General features: G+C 29.5%; 1 protein-coding gene across 1 annotated transcript; it reads right to left on the bottom strand.

Annotated features, from left to right (window-relative positions):
* Positions 1 to 2,368: 2,368 nt before the first annotated feature.
* On the bottom strand, positions 2,369 to 14,548 carry LOC106688912 (protein takeout). The gene is made up of 6 exons (XM_014433611.3): positions 14,406 to 14,548; positions 12,096 to 12,188; positions 10,466 to 10,607; positions 6,219 to 6,358; positions 4,066 to 4,215; positions 2,369 to 2,953 (listed from the first exon to the last, which is right to left on the bottom strand). Exons 1-6 carry the CDS (start codon positions 14,479 to 14,481, stop codon positions 2,799 to 2,801), a joined length of 756 nt encoding a protein of 251 aa, XP_014289097.1. The 5' UTR covers positions 14,482 to 14,548; the 3' UTR covers positions 2,369 to 2,798.
* Between the last annotated feature and the right edge of the window lie 4,333 nt (positions 14,549 to 18,881).

Below are 18,881 nucleotides of genomic sequence, written 5' to 3'. Positions count from 1 at the left end.
TAACTCCTCTTCGATTTTTATGATTTTTATTTATTTTATTTTATTTTTTTAAAAATTATTTTTCTATTTTTTATTTTTTTTTATTTTTCTATTTTTTATTTATTTTTATTATTTTTTTACTTTTATCATGCCATAGGCATTGATGACCAGAGGGTTTTACGCCTTTAAGCAACAAACAACTACAACAACATATAATGAGGTTATCAAAAGATCAAAATATAATAAACAATAAAATGACTAACCAGTCAATATTTTAACAATTTAATCATAATCATTACATGACATTATTTTTTAAAAGATATTATTAGCTGTTGATGTGAGATATGCCCTCTGATGCGAACCAGTCAGCATTAGCTTTTTATTTTAATAATCACCAACGTGATTTTTTTTATGCTAGTCATAATGTTTTATAGTTCATGTACTTGTTCGAGTTTTGTCAGGAGGTGATTGTGAGTACAGATGGATTTTTTAGAACCTGAAGATGGGGAATTCGTATTACCTCTTAACTTGCATTAAAATAATATACGCAATACCTGAAAGGAAATTAAGTTATTTTATTTACTCCGATCCTTATGGGTTTTAATTAAGGCCAAGTTCATCACTTCAGATTGTTGCACGACTTCATTAACTTTGGTGTTATATACCCTTTTTCAGCCCCTTTTGACCATACGATGGTCCCCTTTCGATACCAGTACGATGGTTGAAGTAAAATAACTTACGAACTGTTAAAAGGATCTTGGGGTAATTTGGGATATATGATCATTCCAGGATAGATGCTGATTAATAATTACTTCAAAATTAAGTTGTGGAAGTGAAGAGGTAATTAAGGTATAGTAAAAAATAATAAAAAAGGGCTTGTAATTTTTTGCTCAATTGTTTGCTGCCCAGAAGTTGAAACTATCAACATCCCCATCAAGCATATTGGTAGGATGAAAAAAATATGTCAAAATTTAAGTCAGAGTACAGGTGGTGTTTTGAGGGGATAATTGAATCAGGAAAGTCGTTAATACAGATTGAGAAAAGGGTTGGTGGGACTGAGGAGCCCTGAGGAACGCCCTGTGTTCAAAGAAAGAGGAAAAAGTGGTTTATTGGGAATGATAACGAAGTTACAAAAAGAAAAGAACTCCTAAAAATATTTTTTGATAAGGAGAGGTTTTAGAGTTTAAAGAATAGGATATTAAGTACGACTAAGGCGAAACGCTTTTTAGGAATCGAAAAAGGAAAAAAGGTGATTTTTTGTTTGTCTATGGAGGTTTAAAGGTTTTGGGTAATTTGCACCAGATCTCAATGAGTAAAGTATTCACATTGAAAACCGGACTGGAGAGGCGAGAGTTATTCGTTTTGGATTTGAGGACAGATGAAAGTAAGTCTTCAGAGAAAATATTCATAAAACGGAAATTTTCTGGTTCAAACCCAGTTTTTGGAATGGAATATGAATAAGAGTGCAATGTATGAGGTGGATTGTCAAAACTTTAAATTAAGCTAGAGTAACAGGATAATAAATATAAGTTTTTAAAAGAATTTTTCATTGGAAATTAGAAGCAGGATTTGTTACATGGAAGTATAAAAATTGTGTTTTGGAACGGCGTAGGGAAGATTGGGTGATGTTTCTTTAAGACTAGAAGGACGAGTATTCTTTGCGCCTGAATCTCCTTGTAGCAACTCTTCTTATCATTTCTCTGTTATAATTTTTTTAGATTAATTGGAAAAAAACATATTTTAATCATATGTATAAATTTTCCTGGCTAAAAGAATAATTCCACATTTTTATGGTATATTCTTATCTATTTACAAATTTTTTAGAAAAGCTGTCTTTTTCGTATAAGTCGCAACTTCATTCCCTGACCTCTCAACTCGCAGCATTTCATGGCCAGATTTAGCAGGAAAAAATCTAAATATAGTTTGTTACTATGTTACTTACTATTTATCTATTTATAATCTGTAAAAAAATCTCATTTCTCTCTTATGAAAAGATGATTTTTCAAACCTTAAAAGAATTCTTATATACTAAAAAAAAAATAAATAAAATGAATTCATTAAAACTTTGATAGAAATACATCTACTTTAAGTTAACACCTGTATTAAAAATTCATAATAGGAATTAAAGCTTTTAATTTTTAAAGTTTTTAAAAATGAGTTTAAAATTTGAATTAATTGGGTACATAACAATAGAGGTATAGTAAGAATTAAAAATATTTTAAGGATCTTTAATGATATTAAATGAATATACATTTTGATCTTACTACTTACCCATTAATGAGAGGACAAAGAGATAACAAAGGTATAATAGGTATAAAGTATTTATAACAAATAAAGAGTAGGTATAAAAATTAATCTGGAATCTTTTGTGGAAGATAATTTATGCATATTAAAAAAAAAAGAACATTAATTTATTTTTCGTAACAATAATTTTAAATGACATAATAAATATAAATTACTATACATACATTAATTCTGGTGAATACATTTTTTAAAAATATTTATTGACCTATATGTAACATTTTTTTCTTCTAGTGATATATTTACTATCAACACTCTTCTGTGTGTTTGTTTGATTGATTTCCTACATGTTTCTAAAGATAAAATATTGTTAAATTGGAATTTTATACATGTAGAATCATATAATTGAGGAGTTCTATGTCAAAAGTAAATATTTAAGGAGAGTAAAGGTTTTTTTTTTATATAAATTAAAAAATTATAAACCAAAAACATTTGAATTTTATTTAAAATTCAATTATTTTTTCTTGAGAGGGATTGATGTGATTATTGAAAAATATTGTTGAATTCACATAGAAATATCATTTTTCGGGGAAAAGTTCGTCATATGTGAACTGGTTGTTAATTTTATTGGCGACATCCATAACATGTTTTGCAACCATCTTCTCGATTCTAGGCTTCAGAGCATCCATGACTGCTCTTTTGTTCTGATTTAAGGCGTTGTTTACTGCCGTTCCTGATTAAAAAAATAAAATAAATATTACAATTTTCATATATTAAATAATCACGTGCAATTATCTGAGTATCATTCAATATAAATATAAAAAAATAAAGAAGCAATTGAACCTCCTGCTGAGAAATTTATTGGCATGACTTAGCAGAAAGGACGTCCATATCGTAAGCACAATTTATTTTGTTGTATAATTCATTTAGTGGTTTTTAATTGATTTTTATAAGTCATTTGGAATAATCGACACTGTAAAATTTGTAAATTTATCCGTAAATTACAGGAGGGGCTATGTCGTAGAATGTTAAGCAGCAAAGTTGCTTTTTCTTTAGATACATAGTCATGCACAAAGTAGTTCTCAGAAATGCGTTTTTCTTTTAGCAGATGGAGGCAAGATAAAAAAATCAATTAAAAAAAAAAGTTACTTAGTAATAAATTTCAAAAACTTCAATAAAACTTATAGTCTAAGAGTTTTTTGATTTTAATAAAAATATTTAAAATATATATTATTTTATAAATTTCCTAGAAAAGTGAAGAATATTCCGCTCCACTTAGTCCATCAAAGAATGCTTTACACGCTAATATTTGGACTTCCTTTGCGAATTTGAGAATTAAGGATTTCAGACTGAGATACTAAACTTAACTAAATAATTAATCTAGAAAATGATAATCAAAGGCTTAGCGAATAATAAAGGGATGGTTTGACGCCAATACAGCACATCTTTACATCGAAATAGAAATATAACAATTAGTTCTTACGTTTAACCTCGCCTTTTTTAACATAAATTTCGTTTTTCAAGTTACCCTGAAATGTTAATCCTCTCTTCCTGTTGAAATATTTATATTACTTGTTAGTCAATAGTTGATAATCATATATTTTGTTTTGTCCGCATTTATTTCGAGTCATAGTTCGTCACCAGCTTTTATCAAATTAGTTGTATTTATTAATATATATAATATATCTTCATCTAACAGTACTAAATCCTCAGTATACCTGTATACAGTATATTTAACCACCCAGAATTAGACCCTATTCGGTATGCATCAACATGAAAGAAATTTTCCTTCAATAAATGAATTATAAAAATAAAATAAAAAAAATTTATATTGAGCTGTTATACCCAAAGTTTTGTCTCCGTTGAAGAGGTTTCCCAACATGATATTGCCAATACTCCAGTCCACGGTTAGGTCGGCACTCTTGTACTCCAAATATTTCTTGCCGTTTCGTTCGACAATCACTCCATTTAAAATAGCTCTCGCATCAACATCGGCTGAAAACATACATATTCATAATTAAACGAAATCAAAATTATGGAGCAAGCTAAACCTGAGTGATTGAGGGTGAACTGTTAATATATCAAAATCCTCTGGAGCTACCAATTACAATTTCTTACTAGTTAGTATTTATTTTACGTATACTTATGGTGGTAACGTGTGGAATACGTTTTCATCTCTATTAGTTACATATACTAGATGAGATCTAAATTCTAATAAAAGATACATGTATAGGGCCTATAGCTAAAAAAAATATGAATAGTTAGCTTTTATTTATTTATTTAATGTAATTTACAACTGTACAAAATAATAAGTAAATATGTAGAATGTTTCATTTACACTGGAAAATCTTGGGAAGGAACCCCATTGGTTGTACTTCGAGCATTACTTTAAATACCCGTGGCCATCTTCTTTTCACGTGCCTCGGAGGATTATCTGGGATTGTTAAGGATGAGGGATTAAAAACTAATGGGTAAGGAGTTTGGAATGAAAAGACGTATATCTATTTCTATTTTGGGCCAAATCTGCAACGAATGGGATGTTATGGTTTTTGTGGATGAGTTTATTTGTAACGTAATAAGGCGCATCAAGGATTTTAGATTGTGAGAATTGGATGAGGGAAGAATTTGATGGTTTAGTAGTGCCCAGAGCTCAATTTCATATGTCCACATTGGTCTGATTATTATAGTGTATAATACTTGTTTGTAGTGAATGGGAAGTTTAGAGCGTTTGTCAAGTAAGTGTTCTAGCAATCGGAATCTACGACCAGTTTTTTGTCGTTTCAGTCTTGTGTGTGGATTCCAGGTAACTCGATGGATTCTTAAGTATCGAATCTGTTCAACAGGTGTTAGTGGAGTATTTAGAAAGGGTGCTACAGCACGAGAGGGTAGAGGTTTACAACGGAGAGTAAAGGTCATCTGGTGGGATTTGTTTGGATTTATTTTGATTTTCCAGTTTTGACACCATTCTTCAATGGATGTTATGTGTGTCTGTAGTGTTTTTGATGCATTAATATGGTCGTTGTTTACAGATAGTATACATGTGTCATTAGCGTATATTGTTAGGATTGTGTTAGGGTATGTTGGGATGTCAGCTGTATAAACCGTATAAATTATGGGACCTAAGATACTACCTTGAGGAACACCGGTGGACCGAGAAAAGATAGATGAGTAGGCTATATTATGATTTACTTTAAAGGTTCTATCAGAGAAGTAGGAGCGAATTAATAGGAAATATGTAGGGGGAAGGAATTGACGGAGTTTATATAGCAGACCTGGTGAATAGCTAGCTACAAATAAATATAGCTAAAAAGGAGAATTTTAGGTGTGCAAACAACAGTATACAGTAAAAATAAAGTAAATATGTCAAGAAATAATATATATGAAATCGTTCCAAGAGTCTTGAGGCCTAATGATTCAAAAGGAATGAACGGAAATGGACGGAGCGAGGGGAAAACAGGAAGATATGGTTTTAAGAAAGATTATATTGATACTGTGAAGAATATTTGGCCAAGTCAAATTTATAAAAGGAAATAAACCTATAAGGCATACGACGGATGGAATGGGTAAGTGCTGACCATTCCAAAAGAAATCTTTGATAGATAGAGAACTGCACATTATTGATGCTGTCAATCTGCCGCCTCTACTCTATGGCTCTAGGAGTATGACGTTCGATAGAGAGACGATCCTTATGACTGCAATGGAAATGAAATATTACAGCCGAGCGGCCGGCAAAACGTGAAGAGACTAGATAGGAAATGAGAAGATAAGTTAACAGTTCATAGAAAATCAATTTCCACAGGTGTGGTTCGGGATGTAAGCAGAATGCATGAGAGCCGAGAACGAAAAAAAATAATTGAAGCTCAACCAGGAAATATAAGAAGTATATCACCAGGTCGCTCATCAAAAACGGAAAGACTCCGCAAATTAAAGCTGTTAACACAGAATCTAGGGGTCTGATCCGACCTGGAAGGAAAAGAAGTCTGAATAAAAACACTTACTGTTATTTGATTGGAATGGTCCATTTCCTTTGATATGTATTGTCAGAATTCTGAGATTAACGTCATAGTTCCCTTCTATATTCATGTATGGGAAGGTTACCTCGAACTCGAATCGTAACTTGTCCTTTTGGATGTCTGCCCTTAAAAACATAAATAAAGAATTATACATAAGTTGATTGATTATAAATTCTAAATAATATAAGTAAATTGGTCTTCATTTGATAAGATTAGAATCCATTTCAACAAACAAACAAAAAACTATATAAAGTAATATCATCCGTCAAAAAATAGGATACCAAAGGGCGGAGACAATTTATGAGTCTTAGTTCATAACAAGGCTATTGTAGTCTCAAAAAGATTAATTCATAAATCTCGCAGAATTTTCGCCCATCCGTTCAACTTCAGAGCATTATTTTACGACTGAAAAAACATGCATCATAGAGAAAAAGGACAAAGCATTCAAACACGGGATATAACAATTAAAAAAGCAAAACAATTGCTCAAAAATAATTGGTTTAGTCAACTAAAAGGAGAGGACTGCTAGCATTAAAATATTATAAAATTACGTTTAAGGTTAAATGAAATTGTTTTATAGATTTTATGACCACTATGTCGGCGAATGAGGAATTTCAACCAAAGAACACATGATTATTTATTTAATAATTCAGGATTGAGGTCCGCTGAAGGCACAGGTCATAATATTGGCCCAGAAGCCGCTGGCCGGGGCGATACAAAGAACGGTGTGAATTGAGGCTATTGAGTCTGTTTTAAACTTTACAAGTGTTTAAGTTTTCTGAAATATACCCATTTAGTCAGAATGTGCTTCTAAAATAGTACAAGAACCGGGAAGAAAAAAAGTCAGATATTTCACCACAATTTTTTATTACTTTAATGAAAACTATGTATAATTACTAGTCAAAATTGATGAGTCTGCTAGGTGTAGGTATGGGTGATAAAAAATGTCGGCTATTTCAAAACTTTAAAAATAATTAATTTTTCATTCGGAGCTCTATATCTTAAAAACTATCAACAACATTAAAAAACCTAAGGGAACAACATTTAAAATAGAGTAAATTTTCTAAAATATTAACGCTAATAGAGCTATTTATTTACGTTCGATAGTTCTCGAGATATAGCGTTTTAAAAAGCAATATTTCTTAAAAATGTACTGAAAGATAAGTAGTTAATTAATGTATTTTGAGAAATCTATATGGCTCTGTTTGTTGAAAATACAAGTACCTAAACTGAGTAACATGTTATATGTTATTATTCCAATAAATTTTTTTTATTTTAAGCGGTTGATATCTTTAATGTCATGTTATTGCTATCTGTGTTGTCATTAAGTAGAAGAGCCGAGAAGAAAAAAAGGAAGTTATTTAACCCCAATTTTTGATTACTTTAATGAAAACTATGTATAATTACTAATCAAAACTGATGATTCTGCCAAGTATAGGTAGGGGGGATAAAAAATGTCGGCTGTTTCAAAACCTGAAAAATAATTAATTTTTCATTCGGAGCTCTATATCTTAGAAACTATACCTTTACAACACTTGAAAATCTAAAAGAACATTATTTAAAAGAGAGTAAATTTTCTGAAATATTAGCTCTAATAGAGCTATTTACGTCTAATAGTTCTTGAGATAGAGCTTTTTAAAAAGCAACATTTCATAAAAATCTACTGAAAGATTAGTAGTTAGTTAATGTATTTTCAGAAATCTATATCTCAGGAACTATATGACGTATAGATGTCTATTAGCATTCTAATTAAAGCCAGTTTAACATACTATAAAGTAGTTAATAACTATTCCCTTCGTAGGAATAGTAGTTTTCATGATATAAGCTAAAATAAATTGATTTATAGTTGTATAGAAAATAAGTTTCAGTTTTGAAAAACTTTATTTCAAAAACAATAGAACGTACAGATGTCTGTTAGCACTCTAATAAAGCTCGTTAAATTTACTATAAAGTAGTTTATGACGTTTATCTTTGTAGGAATAGTAATTTTCATAATATTTGCTAAAATAAACTGCTTTATAGATGTTGGGACAATAAGTTTGAGTTTTGAAAAACTTTATTTCAAAAACTACAAGACCTACAGATGTCTGTCAGCACTCACATTATAGGTAGTTAAATTTATTGAAAAATAGTTTATGGCATTTATCTTTGTAGGAGTAGTAGGTTTTGTTATATTTGACAAAATATATCCACAAATTGTTAATTTCTAGTTGTTCACATAAAAAGTTTGGTTTAAAAAAAATATATCTCTAGATCCATAAGACGCACATCTGTCTGCCAGAACACAAAATAAAGGAAATTTAACATACTATTAAGTTGTTTTTGACATTTATCTTCGTATAGGTAGTAGTTTTTATGATATTTGCTAACGAATTGTCCGAACAACTATAAATCAATTTAATTTTAACAAATACCACGAAAACTACTATTCCTACGAAGATAAAGGTCATCATAAAGGTTATAGTCCATTAAACTAGCTTTAATTTGAGTGCTAATAGATATCTGTGCGTAGAATAGTTTTCAAGATATAGATTTTTCAATATAAATTAAGTAAGTTCTGATCATTCAGTACATTCTGTACAACATTTTTTTGAAATGCTGCTTTTTAAACAGGTAAATCTCGAGAACTATCGAACGTAAATAGCTCCATTAGGATTAATATTTTATCAAATTTACTCTACTTTAAATGATGTTCTCTCAGATTTTTTATTGTTGTAAAGATATAGAGCTCCGAATGAAAAATTAATAATTTTAATGTTTTAAAATGTTTGCCATTTTTTATTTTCCCTACCTATACTTGGTACAAAACTATAATTACTAGTCAAAATTGATGAGTCTGAATTTTGACTAGTAATTATAGTTTTCATTAAAGTAATCAAAATTAAATAACTGCCTTTTATCTTCTCTTGGGCTATTGTACTAAAAGGGATGAACCCTGCCTACAACATAGATATCGACTTCAAGTCTGGTAAGGAGGAATGTTTTGATTTATAAAATAATGATATCAGTGATTTACGTCTAACAATAGCCATATGTCCGATATATTTTATGTTTTATTGGGATTTTAAAAAAAGGATTTTTATATCTAAATCTTAGCCAATTTCTCTAAAATTTATACGTTACAACCACTTTTATTCCATCACGTTTTTTTTCCTAAATATTAAATAATCTTGATACTGATTTTTGTGTTTAATTACATATTTTCTTTTTAAAAACCATCGAAAGTTATCCTTAAATTTAAAAATTTGATTTTTATATTTAATTCTTTGTTTATTTGTGATTTTTTATTTACTAACTTAAAAAGTCCATTCCACTAAAGATTATGAGAGAATTTTTTCGGAACCAATTAAATCTGTAAAAGCAAAATAAAAATTTCCTAGGAAGGTATGTCCGTTAACGCTCTGCTTAGGAGATATTCACTTAATATTTTCATTGTTATGACTTAGATTAAAATAAGTAAATTAATATGAGTTTCAACTACTTCATTAAGGAAATCTAAACATTTGAATTAGTACTAAATATTGTTCTGATTAACTTGAGCATTAAGACAGGCTCAGCATCGCATAAGCATGCACTTATGAATGTTTAAATTTTAGCTATATACTAATTTATATAGTATATACTAATTTATTTATTATTACTTAATTAATCCATAACAATGAAAATCATTAGATGTGAATATCTTTTAAATAAAGTGTTAACAGCATATATTAATAGGAAATATTTTTCTTGTTTGGTTATCCATAATTCATAATTAGCTTGTACACTTAATCCAGAAACACTGTATATTCAGCATAAGAAGCACATTTTTTAAAGTGATGATCTCTAATCGGATAGGCTATTGAAGTAAGATGTGCTATCGTAGTGTCTGCATTGGTATAGATGTATGATTTTCAGCCTTGATGGTGCATGAATGGGCTAAATGTTGACCGGTTATTATTATTTGTTTTCCAATAATGCTCTGAAAAAATAATAATTTATTTAATCGAAGAACGCAATAACCAATAAACAATTTAAAATTTTTAGTTCCCGTGAGGCCTAATACAGGATTTCTCACAGCTTATTTTCTTCCACGGTGTCCTTAGATGCAAACGCGTTTCCTGGCTGCCGGTACCTCACAACGTTTAGACTGTGTAATTACAAGTGGCCGTGACGCAAGTTGCTATTAAATGCTAGATCGTGCATTAAATTTATGGCCATTGTTCCAAAACAAATGACTAATAAGTACTTACTTTAAGCTTTTAATTTCAAACTTGGAAGTTCCCCAAACTCTTACGTCAGTCCCAATAGCTTTTAGGTCTCCTCCTCTTATGAGGACGAATTCTTGTGGAATCTTCCATGGCTCGAAGGATGGAACACCTAGCTCAGGAATACCTAAAAAAAAAGTGATTTTAAAATTAACTAGTTGTTAAACAGATATATTTAGTGAACAAATCTTAATAATTAATTATTGTATACCAAATAATCTCTTAAGAGATTAGGTAGCAGGTTGCTCTTTAAATTCGCTACTGCTTCATCATACAAAGAACAGAAATGACAGGATAGAAAATAAACGTAAATGTGTGTACGTAAATTCGAAAATGTTAGAACAATCTAATAATAAATTTAGCAAATTTTTAAACTTTATAGGTCATCTATTGGCAATGTGGAAGTAGATGTACTAGTTTTCAAGCATGATAACATTATATCTATTTAATGTTATACTTAGAATTATTTTGAATCACAGAAGACAAAAAAGTGATTTCAAACATTTCCGTCCTCGAAACATGGAAATGACTTTTTGAAGTAAAGTGAGTGTGAGAGCGAACTAAATATAAATATGATCAGATATCAAATTTTTTACTCCAGGATTCGAAGGAATTTATTTTATATACATTTCTTTCTCTCAATTTTATATTTTCTTTCCATAATTTTAATTTTAAAATTATTAATAAACTTAAATATTCATATTTCTTTGCATTATATAACTTCAAAACTTTATTTTATTTCTTTAATTGTGTTTTACTCTTCTTTCGTCACTTTAATTCTATTAATTCCATTCTGTACAATTGTTTTCTTTTTGTCATTCTGTTTATATTTTCTGTATTCATTGGTTGTTATCTTGTTCTATTCTTAGCCCTTATGAAGGCTAAAAGTTCTGGCCGAAACGTTGGCACGATTAAATAAGTTATTTCAACTCACTTGTGCTTTATTTTGACCGCACCCCAACCATCTTCTCCTCGTATAAGTCTTTCATGGGCAACTATCTCTCATGTTTATCTTTAATTTAGTTTATTTGATTAAAAAGTTCTCATTGTTAGCAATTAAAAATAATGGATAAATAAAAATTTTTAAAAATAAATAAAGAAGGAAAAATGTGCAAATCTGATTCGTACACCCGAGTACCCCCGAACATTCCCCATTGCATTACTGCTTCATTACCTTTTGTTCAAATGTTGTATTCGTTGTTCTCACTTTTAGAATCCCTAAAATACAATTTTTTTTAGAAACATAAAAATAAAACGTTTTTATTAATAATTTTCGCCATCTTTGCATTTAGAATTTTTTCCAATTATAATTACCAGATTATAAACCAAAAACTCACAACACTGACTTTTCTGCACAAGTGTATATAAAAATAAATTTTCCATGATTTTTTATTTAATTTCTTTTCTTCTAACAGTTCAAATGACACCTAAAGAATTAAAACTGAATCATATTTCTATGTGTTACTGAATAATGTTCTTATCAAAATGATTTGAGGTTTTTCAAAAAAAAATAATAATAATAAAAAACAATTTACTTCTCGTTGTCGAACTCTTCATTACTATGATATTGCATTAAATATAAATGTAATTAAAGCTTACCCTTGTATGAACCTACCATCAACGAGTTTTGGTCTCAGTACTTCGATAGAGTTCATAATACACTCCTCGACCTTTGGGTCATTTCTTGAGCAAACATTGATGTAACTAGCTGAAAGAAAAAAAATATACGAATGAAAGTATTTTGTTTATTCAATACTCTACTACATAAAAAACTAAACTGTATCTATAATTATTCAAACTCTTTCAATTCTCCTCTAATATTGTGGTAGAAACAATTGATGTTTTTAGAATCATCTCATATTTAAATATTTCAAAACTATACGGAAATAGATGGATCATTCCATTTATCGGAAGACTTTACTTTCTCGTTCCATTTCTAAACCCTTCCAGTGTCTTGGCCTCGAAATCGAACATTATTCTATATTAACATAAAATATTTGATTCAAACAGAAGGATGGATTCAAATATCCCACCTTATATCGTATACATATTTTCCATTTGGTGAACCCAGAATTATTTAAATACTATATTGTGCTATCAAAAATAGTCTGCTATTAATAGACCCGCAGTTTCGCACACTTTAAATTTGTATTATGCATGAACTTTCACACACATGATGACTCGAAGACCATATGCATTTCTTTAAGTGAAAAGCATCCGAAATTCATGAGGGAAATAAAAAGATGAATTATTATAAAAAATAAATAAATAAAAGAACTGAATGTCAGAATAAAAAGTGAATATTTATTCCTCATATTTTCAAAAAATCGATAGCAGAAAACTCTAGTTGCAGAAACTTAATTAAATATAATGAGAATACAGATAGCAATAAAATTATAATAACATTAAGGATATCAACCGCATAAAAAAAATCGTTTTATTTCCAAAAAATATCACTTTTTCACTCAATAATTTCACATTTATTAAAAAGTTAGGTTCCACGCATATGAAGTCATGACAACGATTGTAGGCACATGCAGATTCAATTATATCATTATATAAATTTCCTCTGCTCAAAGTCTTCTAGAAGAAATTATTTATCAAATGCAAAAAGATTTTAAAAGAACATTTTAATTTATTATTCTACATCTACATTTCTTATGTCAAAAAATATGGTTGGCCGCACACATAACAACTTATGCGCGCATAACACAACTTTCACTTAGCATCCATCTTTGAGTTCAACTTATTTCTAGGCTATTTTAAAACGCCAACTTATTTATAATTCACGATGGAAGTTCTTCTTCTTCCTAAATTTATATTTATTGGCTAGATGAAAACAATAAAAAAGAAAACAGTACTATGTTGTCTTTCCACGGTTGTAACATCAATAACCAAAAAATATGACTATTGTCATAACAACCATAGAAATACAATTACACTTATTTTTACCTTTGTGTATTTATCTAATGCATTCATGATTTATAATTATTGATTGATCATTACTGCTAACAATTATAGATAGTTAATTATTGCAAATAAACAACATTATAAGCATTTTCGTAAGGACAATTTTAAAGAGAGGTCCTAAATTATCATAAAATATCTAGCTTAAAGAAATTCGTTAATTGCTTCATGTATTTTTAATATCTAAGAATAGGCAGAAAAAACTTTTTTTACATTTTTTTTACATAAAAATTTGGATGATAAAATATTTCTAAATAATACTAGATTCAATTCCTATTCCTTAATATTTCAGTATAGGAGATCGTTGATCGACCGTGTGTAGTAAAAGAAGCAGGATCCGAGAGCAGTCAAAAGAACTCAAATAGTAATAAAACTATTTTTGGTGAGCCAACGTTTCGCCCCACATCGTAGGGCTTCATGAGAGCTTTCTGTATAGAGATAAGTCTCGAGTACAAGAATATAGATAAGGGATAAGTACTTTTACCAGTCTTGTGCTTACATTTATTCAGTAAGCCCTGATGAAGCCCAGCAAAGCGGAGCGAAACGTTGACTCGCAATTAATAGTTTTATTACTGTTTGAGTTTTTATTACTGTGTCACACCAGAACCATCTTCCTTTTATGTAATATTATAATACTTTTAATACCGACTACTAGATAAATCAAAGTTTGAATTGTCGCCTAGGACATTAACAAAGAGCTTTCTCGTATTTTTTACTTAAATATTTGAGCAGCTACGATGATATTAATAAATAACATGAAATAATTCACGTAAAAAAAATAATAATAATAAAATAAAATATACTAGATAACTCGTAATTGGCTTCTTAGATAAGAACGCAAACCACGATTATCTTGTAGTCATCTTAGGGTCAACGTATTAATAATGCTACAAATAAATTATTGAAATGGATTACATGTTGCATTAAGTCATTATTCCCATTGTATTAAGTTACTTACGAACATTAGCCTGTGAGGTAGCGAATAGTACGGCGGCAACGCATGCGAAAGAATTGAACTTGACGGGGACGTCCATCGCTGAAGTGGAGGAACTGTGCACTACACGTTGGGGACACTGTGCCTAGTATTAAGAGACAACCTCTCATTATATCAGCTAAGGGGATGCCATATCCTTGGAGTAGCTGGCCAATCAAATTCTTCCGAGAAGTGGGTTTTTTGGACAAAGAAAATTACAGGTTGTTAAGAAAACGCAAGAAAAGTCCTAAAACATTAATTTAACCCTAAAGTACGTATGATTAAAAATAAATTAGCCTAAAAGTTATGAAACAGTGTTGTTGACTTTTTATTTTCAATAGCCAAGACCAAGAATTTCTTTTCTTTTCACTTGCTTAAATATTTATATCCATGGAGATGGTGAGATTATTGAAATGTGGAATTTGTTGCCATGAAACAAAACATGAATATTACATCGTAAATATGAATGAAAAAACAAAATATTGCAGGAAATCACATCTATTAAAATATAATAATTAAATGTTTTAAAGTAGTTCCAGAAGGATGGAAATGTAAAGGTTTCAAATTTATATTTTAATCTTCTAATTAGTTTGGTAATGATTTACCATTTATAGGTAATTTATAAATATTTAGGTACTTTTAAAATTGTTAATATCTAAAATATTTGTATGTTATTTTAAATGTAGAGTGGCTGAAGGAAACCTACTGCTAACCTCATTGGAACAAATGACAATAGCATTTTGTATAAGTATATCTATAAATGTATAAATATTCAAATACATAGTTAAACTGAAGGTATTTGAATAATGTGGAGATCAGAATAATTAATTTAAATAACAATCCATATCTAGATATTAAAATTAATTACATATACAATAAGTCCTTAGCTATCAAGTTTGATTGAGAAATTACTGGATCTGGTTTGGAAGTCAGTCAGTTTTATTGGGCTGAAATAATAAATAATTGAGTTTCATAATCATGAGAGATAGTTGACCGTGGAGTTTGCGGTCAAAATATAACACAAATAAGTTGAAAAACTAATTTAATCGTGCCAACGGTTCGGCCAGAATGTCTACCCTTCAACAGAACAAGATAACACCCAATGAATTCAGATAATAAAAAATAAAATATACTATATTATAACTAAATATATTATATTATAGATATAAATATATTATAATAGTTATTTCGACTTATTTGTGTTATATTTTGACCGCACCCCCAAACCATCTTCTCCTCCTATAATGGAGTTTCAGTTTATGAATAGCCATTTTGAAATCTTCTGGACAAAAACTCTCTCTAAGCTTATGAAGAATAAACGTATAATCTCGGTTTAATATATAATTCCTGTAAATATTTTTTTATTATTATTCCACGTTTTATGTAGATCAATTTGATGTCATGAGAGTTTATGATCACTTTTTTCTTGAATTTTGTCGATATATTTTCGTTAAGTGCTATCAACAAAAATGATCCGACGAACAAAACTTGAATTCATGTTTCCCTAACTTAATAAATACATAAGATATAATTCACAACACTAAATATAAATAGACAATACACAAAGCAGAAATATCAGACTGATTTCCTACTGGAAAGAACGGTTACGTGCTGAAAAAGTCAAAGCATCTCCTTACAAATAAGTTGTAATTTCATATAAGTTGTCAATAAGACAATAAGTTGTATATTTCAATCCTATTCAATTCTGGCACAAACCTTGAGTTTATTGGATACAATTGTGACTAATTTCTTAATTGTAATAGTCATTAATCTTAAATTATACTATGTACAAGTAGTTTTACAATAATTAGCTGTGGAAATTATTTGTCCAAAAAAACTGTTTTTTTGTTTTTATTTTTTTATGATTATACAAAGAATAAAGTTGCGAAACGTCGCCTAAATTAAGTTGTTATTATTGACTGATCCTCAAGACCCACAAAAATATGCTTGTACATCTTTAACAGTCTAGAAAAAGGTTATCAATTATATATTTAAGGTTATATTACATATATATATATATTAATCAGGTGCCTTTTAAGTTAAGTTTAAGTAAATTAACATTAATAAGGATGTTCGATATAACATTTTCTCCTCTCTGTCATCTATTTTTGAAGCTATTCATTCATTTTTTTTGGATGTAATAAATGTTTCTAAATCCTTAAATTTTTATAACAACACTGTGAGTAAAGTCAGATTGATTTTTTTTTTTTTAGCTCGTCGCTCAATGTGTATCTTATTGGTCAAGTGTTTCATTACATTTTTTATTCGTTATATTATTTATTTTTTTAAATTATAACCTGAAGCGTTAAAAATATTGTTCTGGTTAACTAAAAAATACTTCGTGAAGTATTGTAGTGTGGTCGAGAGAAACTATACAAACAATCTTCTCGATGTTATTACTCAGAAAATCCAAATACTTAACAAAAAATGTTCAACCCACGAACGGGATCAATGTCTAAGCTTGAATGGCATGTTAAAATAAAGTTTTTTTCCGAAGCAGTGACCCCATTGGCAATATAAAATGAGATGAGACCGTGCCATATGGGGCAAGAATGGGCCAACATAAATACAATCGGGCGGTTTTTTATTGAAGCTGTTATTTTTTCTGTATTTCCATGGCTCAGAGGAATGTTTGTAAACATCAATAAGCATTATCAAGCTTCTCTAATTTCATCTGTTAGACTCACCATTTGTTTTTTACAATTCACTGTTTTTTTGTTTATTTTGAAACTAGTGAAATGTGTTAGTTCTCGGGATTTGAATAATTAATTTAAGGTGCCTTGTACAAGTAATATATTTGTATTCACCAACTACCTTATGTATTCTATCGATGTACTTTTTTTTGCCTGTCATGTTATCGCATAGTTAAAATAAGTTAACTTTATGAGGGAATATTGTGCCATCTTAGTTAGTTATATTGCTAACTATCAGTGTTGTATCCATTTAAAGATATTATTTTTGAGGGATCATATATGTATATAAATAGTCTAAATATAAAATAAAATAATTTGAGTTAAAAACAATAAAGTTGTGTTAAAGTACATATAAATTATAAATAAACTACAACAGTTCCAATTACGTTAATTGGAAGGAGTAGACTTACATGATTTAATTAGTTAATTATAATCTGGGACCCTCGCGATAAAAGTTGTACATGGCATTAGCTAAGAAATTAAAGTATTTAACTTCAGTTTAATTTATTTTAATGAAATTGTCGATACACCTTAAGTAGAACATTTTTCTCAATTTTCTGCTTCCTTGTCTGAGTAGATATCACTTAACAACTCTTTCCAAAATTGTTCTCGTCGAGTCTAAGCAAGTAATCCATTTTATTCCGTTTTTGACAGTCCTTGTATAAAATCACTAACTTCCTGTGTGTATGAACTGGACTTTTCTCGGAGCAATCAGGCACACGCAAACCATCAACAATCCCATTTGGTCTTAATAGCTTTGTAATCATGTATTATGTACATGTATGTGTGCAGTAATACTGCGAAGTTAACGAAAAACGTGGAAATGAAAATTTTATTCCTCATAATACAACTTTCATCATGAATGCCCGTTCTGCATTTTCAACAGGGTAAGGGAACTTGATGGTTTGGTAGGGCCCCAAACCTCTATTTCGGTCTGATTATCATAGTATATAATTATTTTTGTATTCAATGGGAAGCTTAGAGCGTTTATCAAGTAGGTGTTGTAGCAATCGAAATCTACGAGCAGTTTCTAGTCGGTTCAATCTTGTATGAGGATTCTAAATAAGTCCCTAGTCAAGATATATTCCTAAGTAGCAAATTTGTCTAACAGGCGTTAGTGGAATATTTACAAACGATACTGAAGAACAGGAGGGTAGAGGTTTACGATGGAGAGTAAAGGTTATCTGGTAGGATTCGTTAGGGTTTATTTTGATTCTCCAGTTTGACACCATTTTTTAATAGATGTTATATGTGTCTGTAGAGTTTGTGATGCATTAGAAGGTATGTTGTTTTAAGTATACTTAAATCAGGATTTTTTATGTATTTAAAATACTGGATATTGTTCTTTTCACTTCTGTTGGAAGTTTGCTAAGCTTTTGATTTGGTTAGCATATATAGCATGAGTATACTTCCATCAATTTTCATGAAATATATTGTTTTATAACATATTAACTGCTGAAGATTTTTTTTTTTTTCTATTTTCAAAATATAAATACCTTACTTTTATTTCTGTAACCAATTACTGATAAATAATAATTTAACGATTTTTCTCAATAACAATGGCCGAAAACAAAAAAAAAAAAAAAATAATCATCTTAGTGCAGATATGAAATTATACTCAGGCGAGTTAATAATAAAACTTAGTTTGAATATACTCTCAGATTCAAATCCCTAAAATGATCCGGCCTACAGATCTAATCCATTCATTTAAAATTCCACTCTACTCCACTGGCCCATACCAGTGATGCGGCGAGAGGGATGCGCTGGG

This window comes from Halyomorpha halys, unplaced genomic scaffold (genome assembly GCF_000696795.3).
Source record: "Halyomorpha halys isolate HHAL.00 unplaced genomic scaffold, Hhal_1.1 Scaffold1234.1, whole genome shotgun sequence".
Classification (NCBI taxonomy): Eukaryota; Metazoa; Arthropoda; class Insecta; order Hemiptera; family Pentatomidae; genus Halyomorpha; species Halyomorpha halys.
The sequence above is the reverse complement of the archived record's forward strand: the minus strand, read 5'-3'. Positions and strand labels throughout refer to the sequence as shown.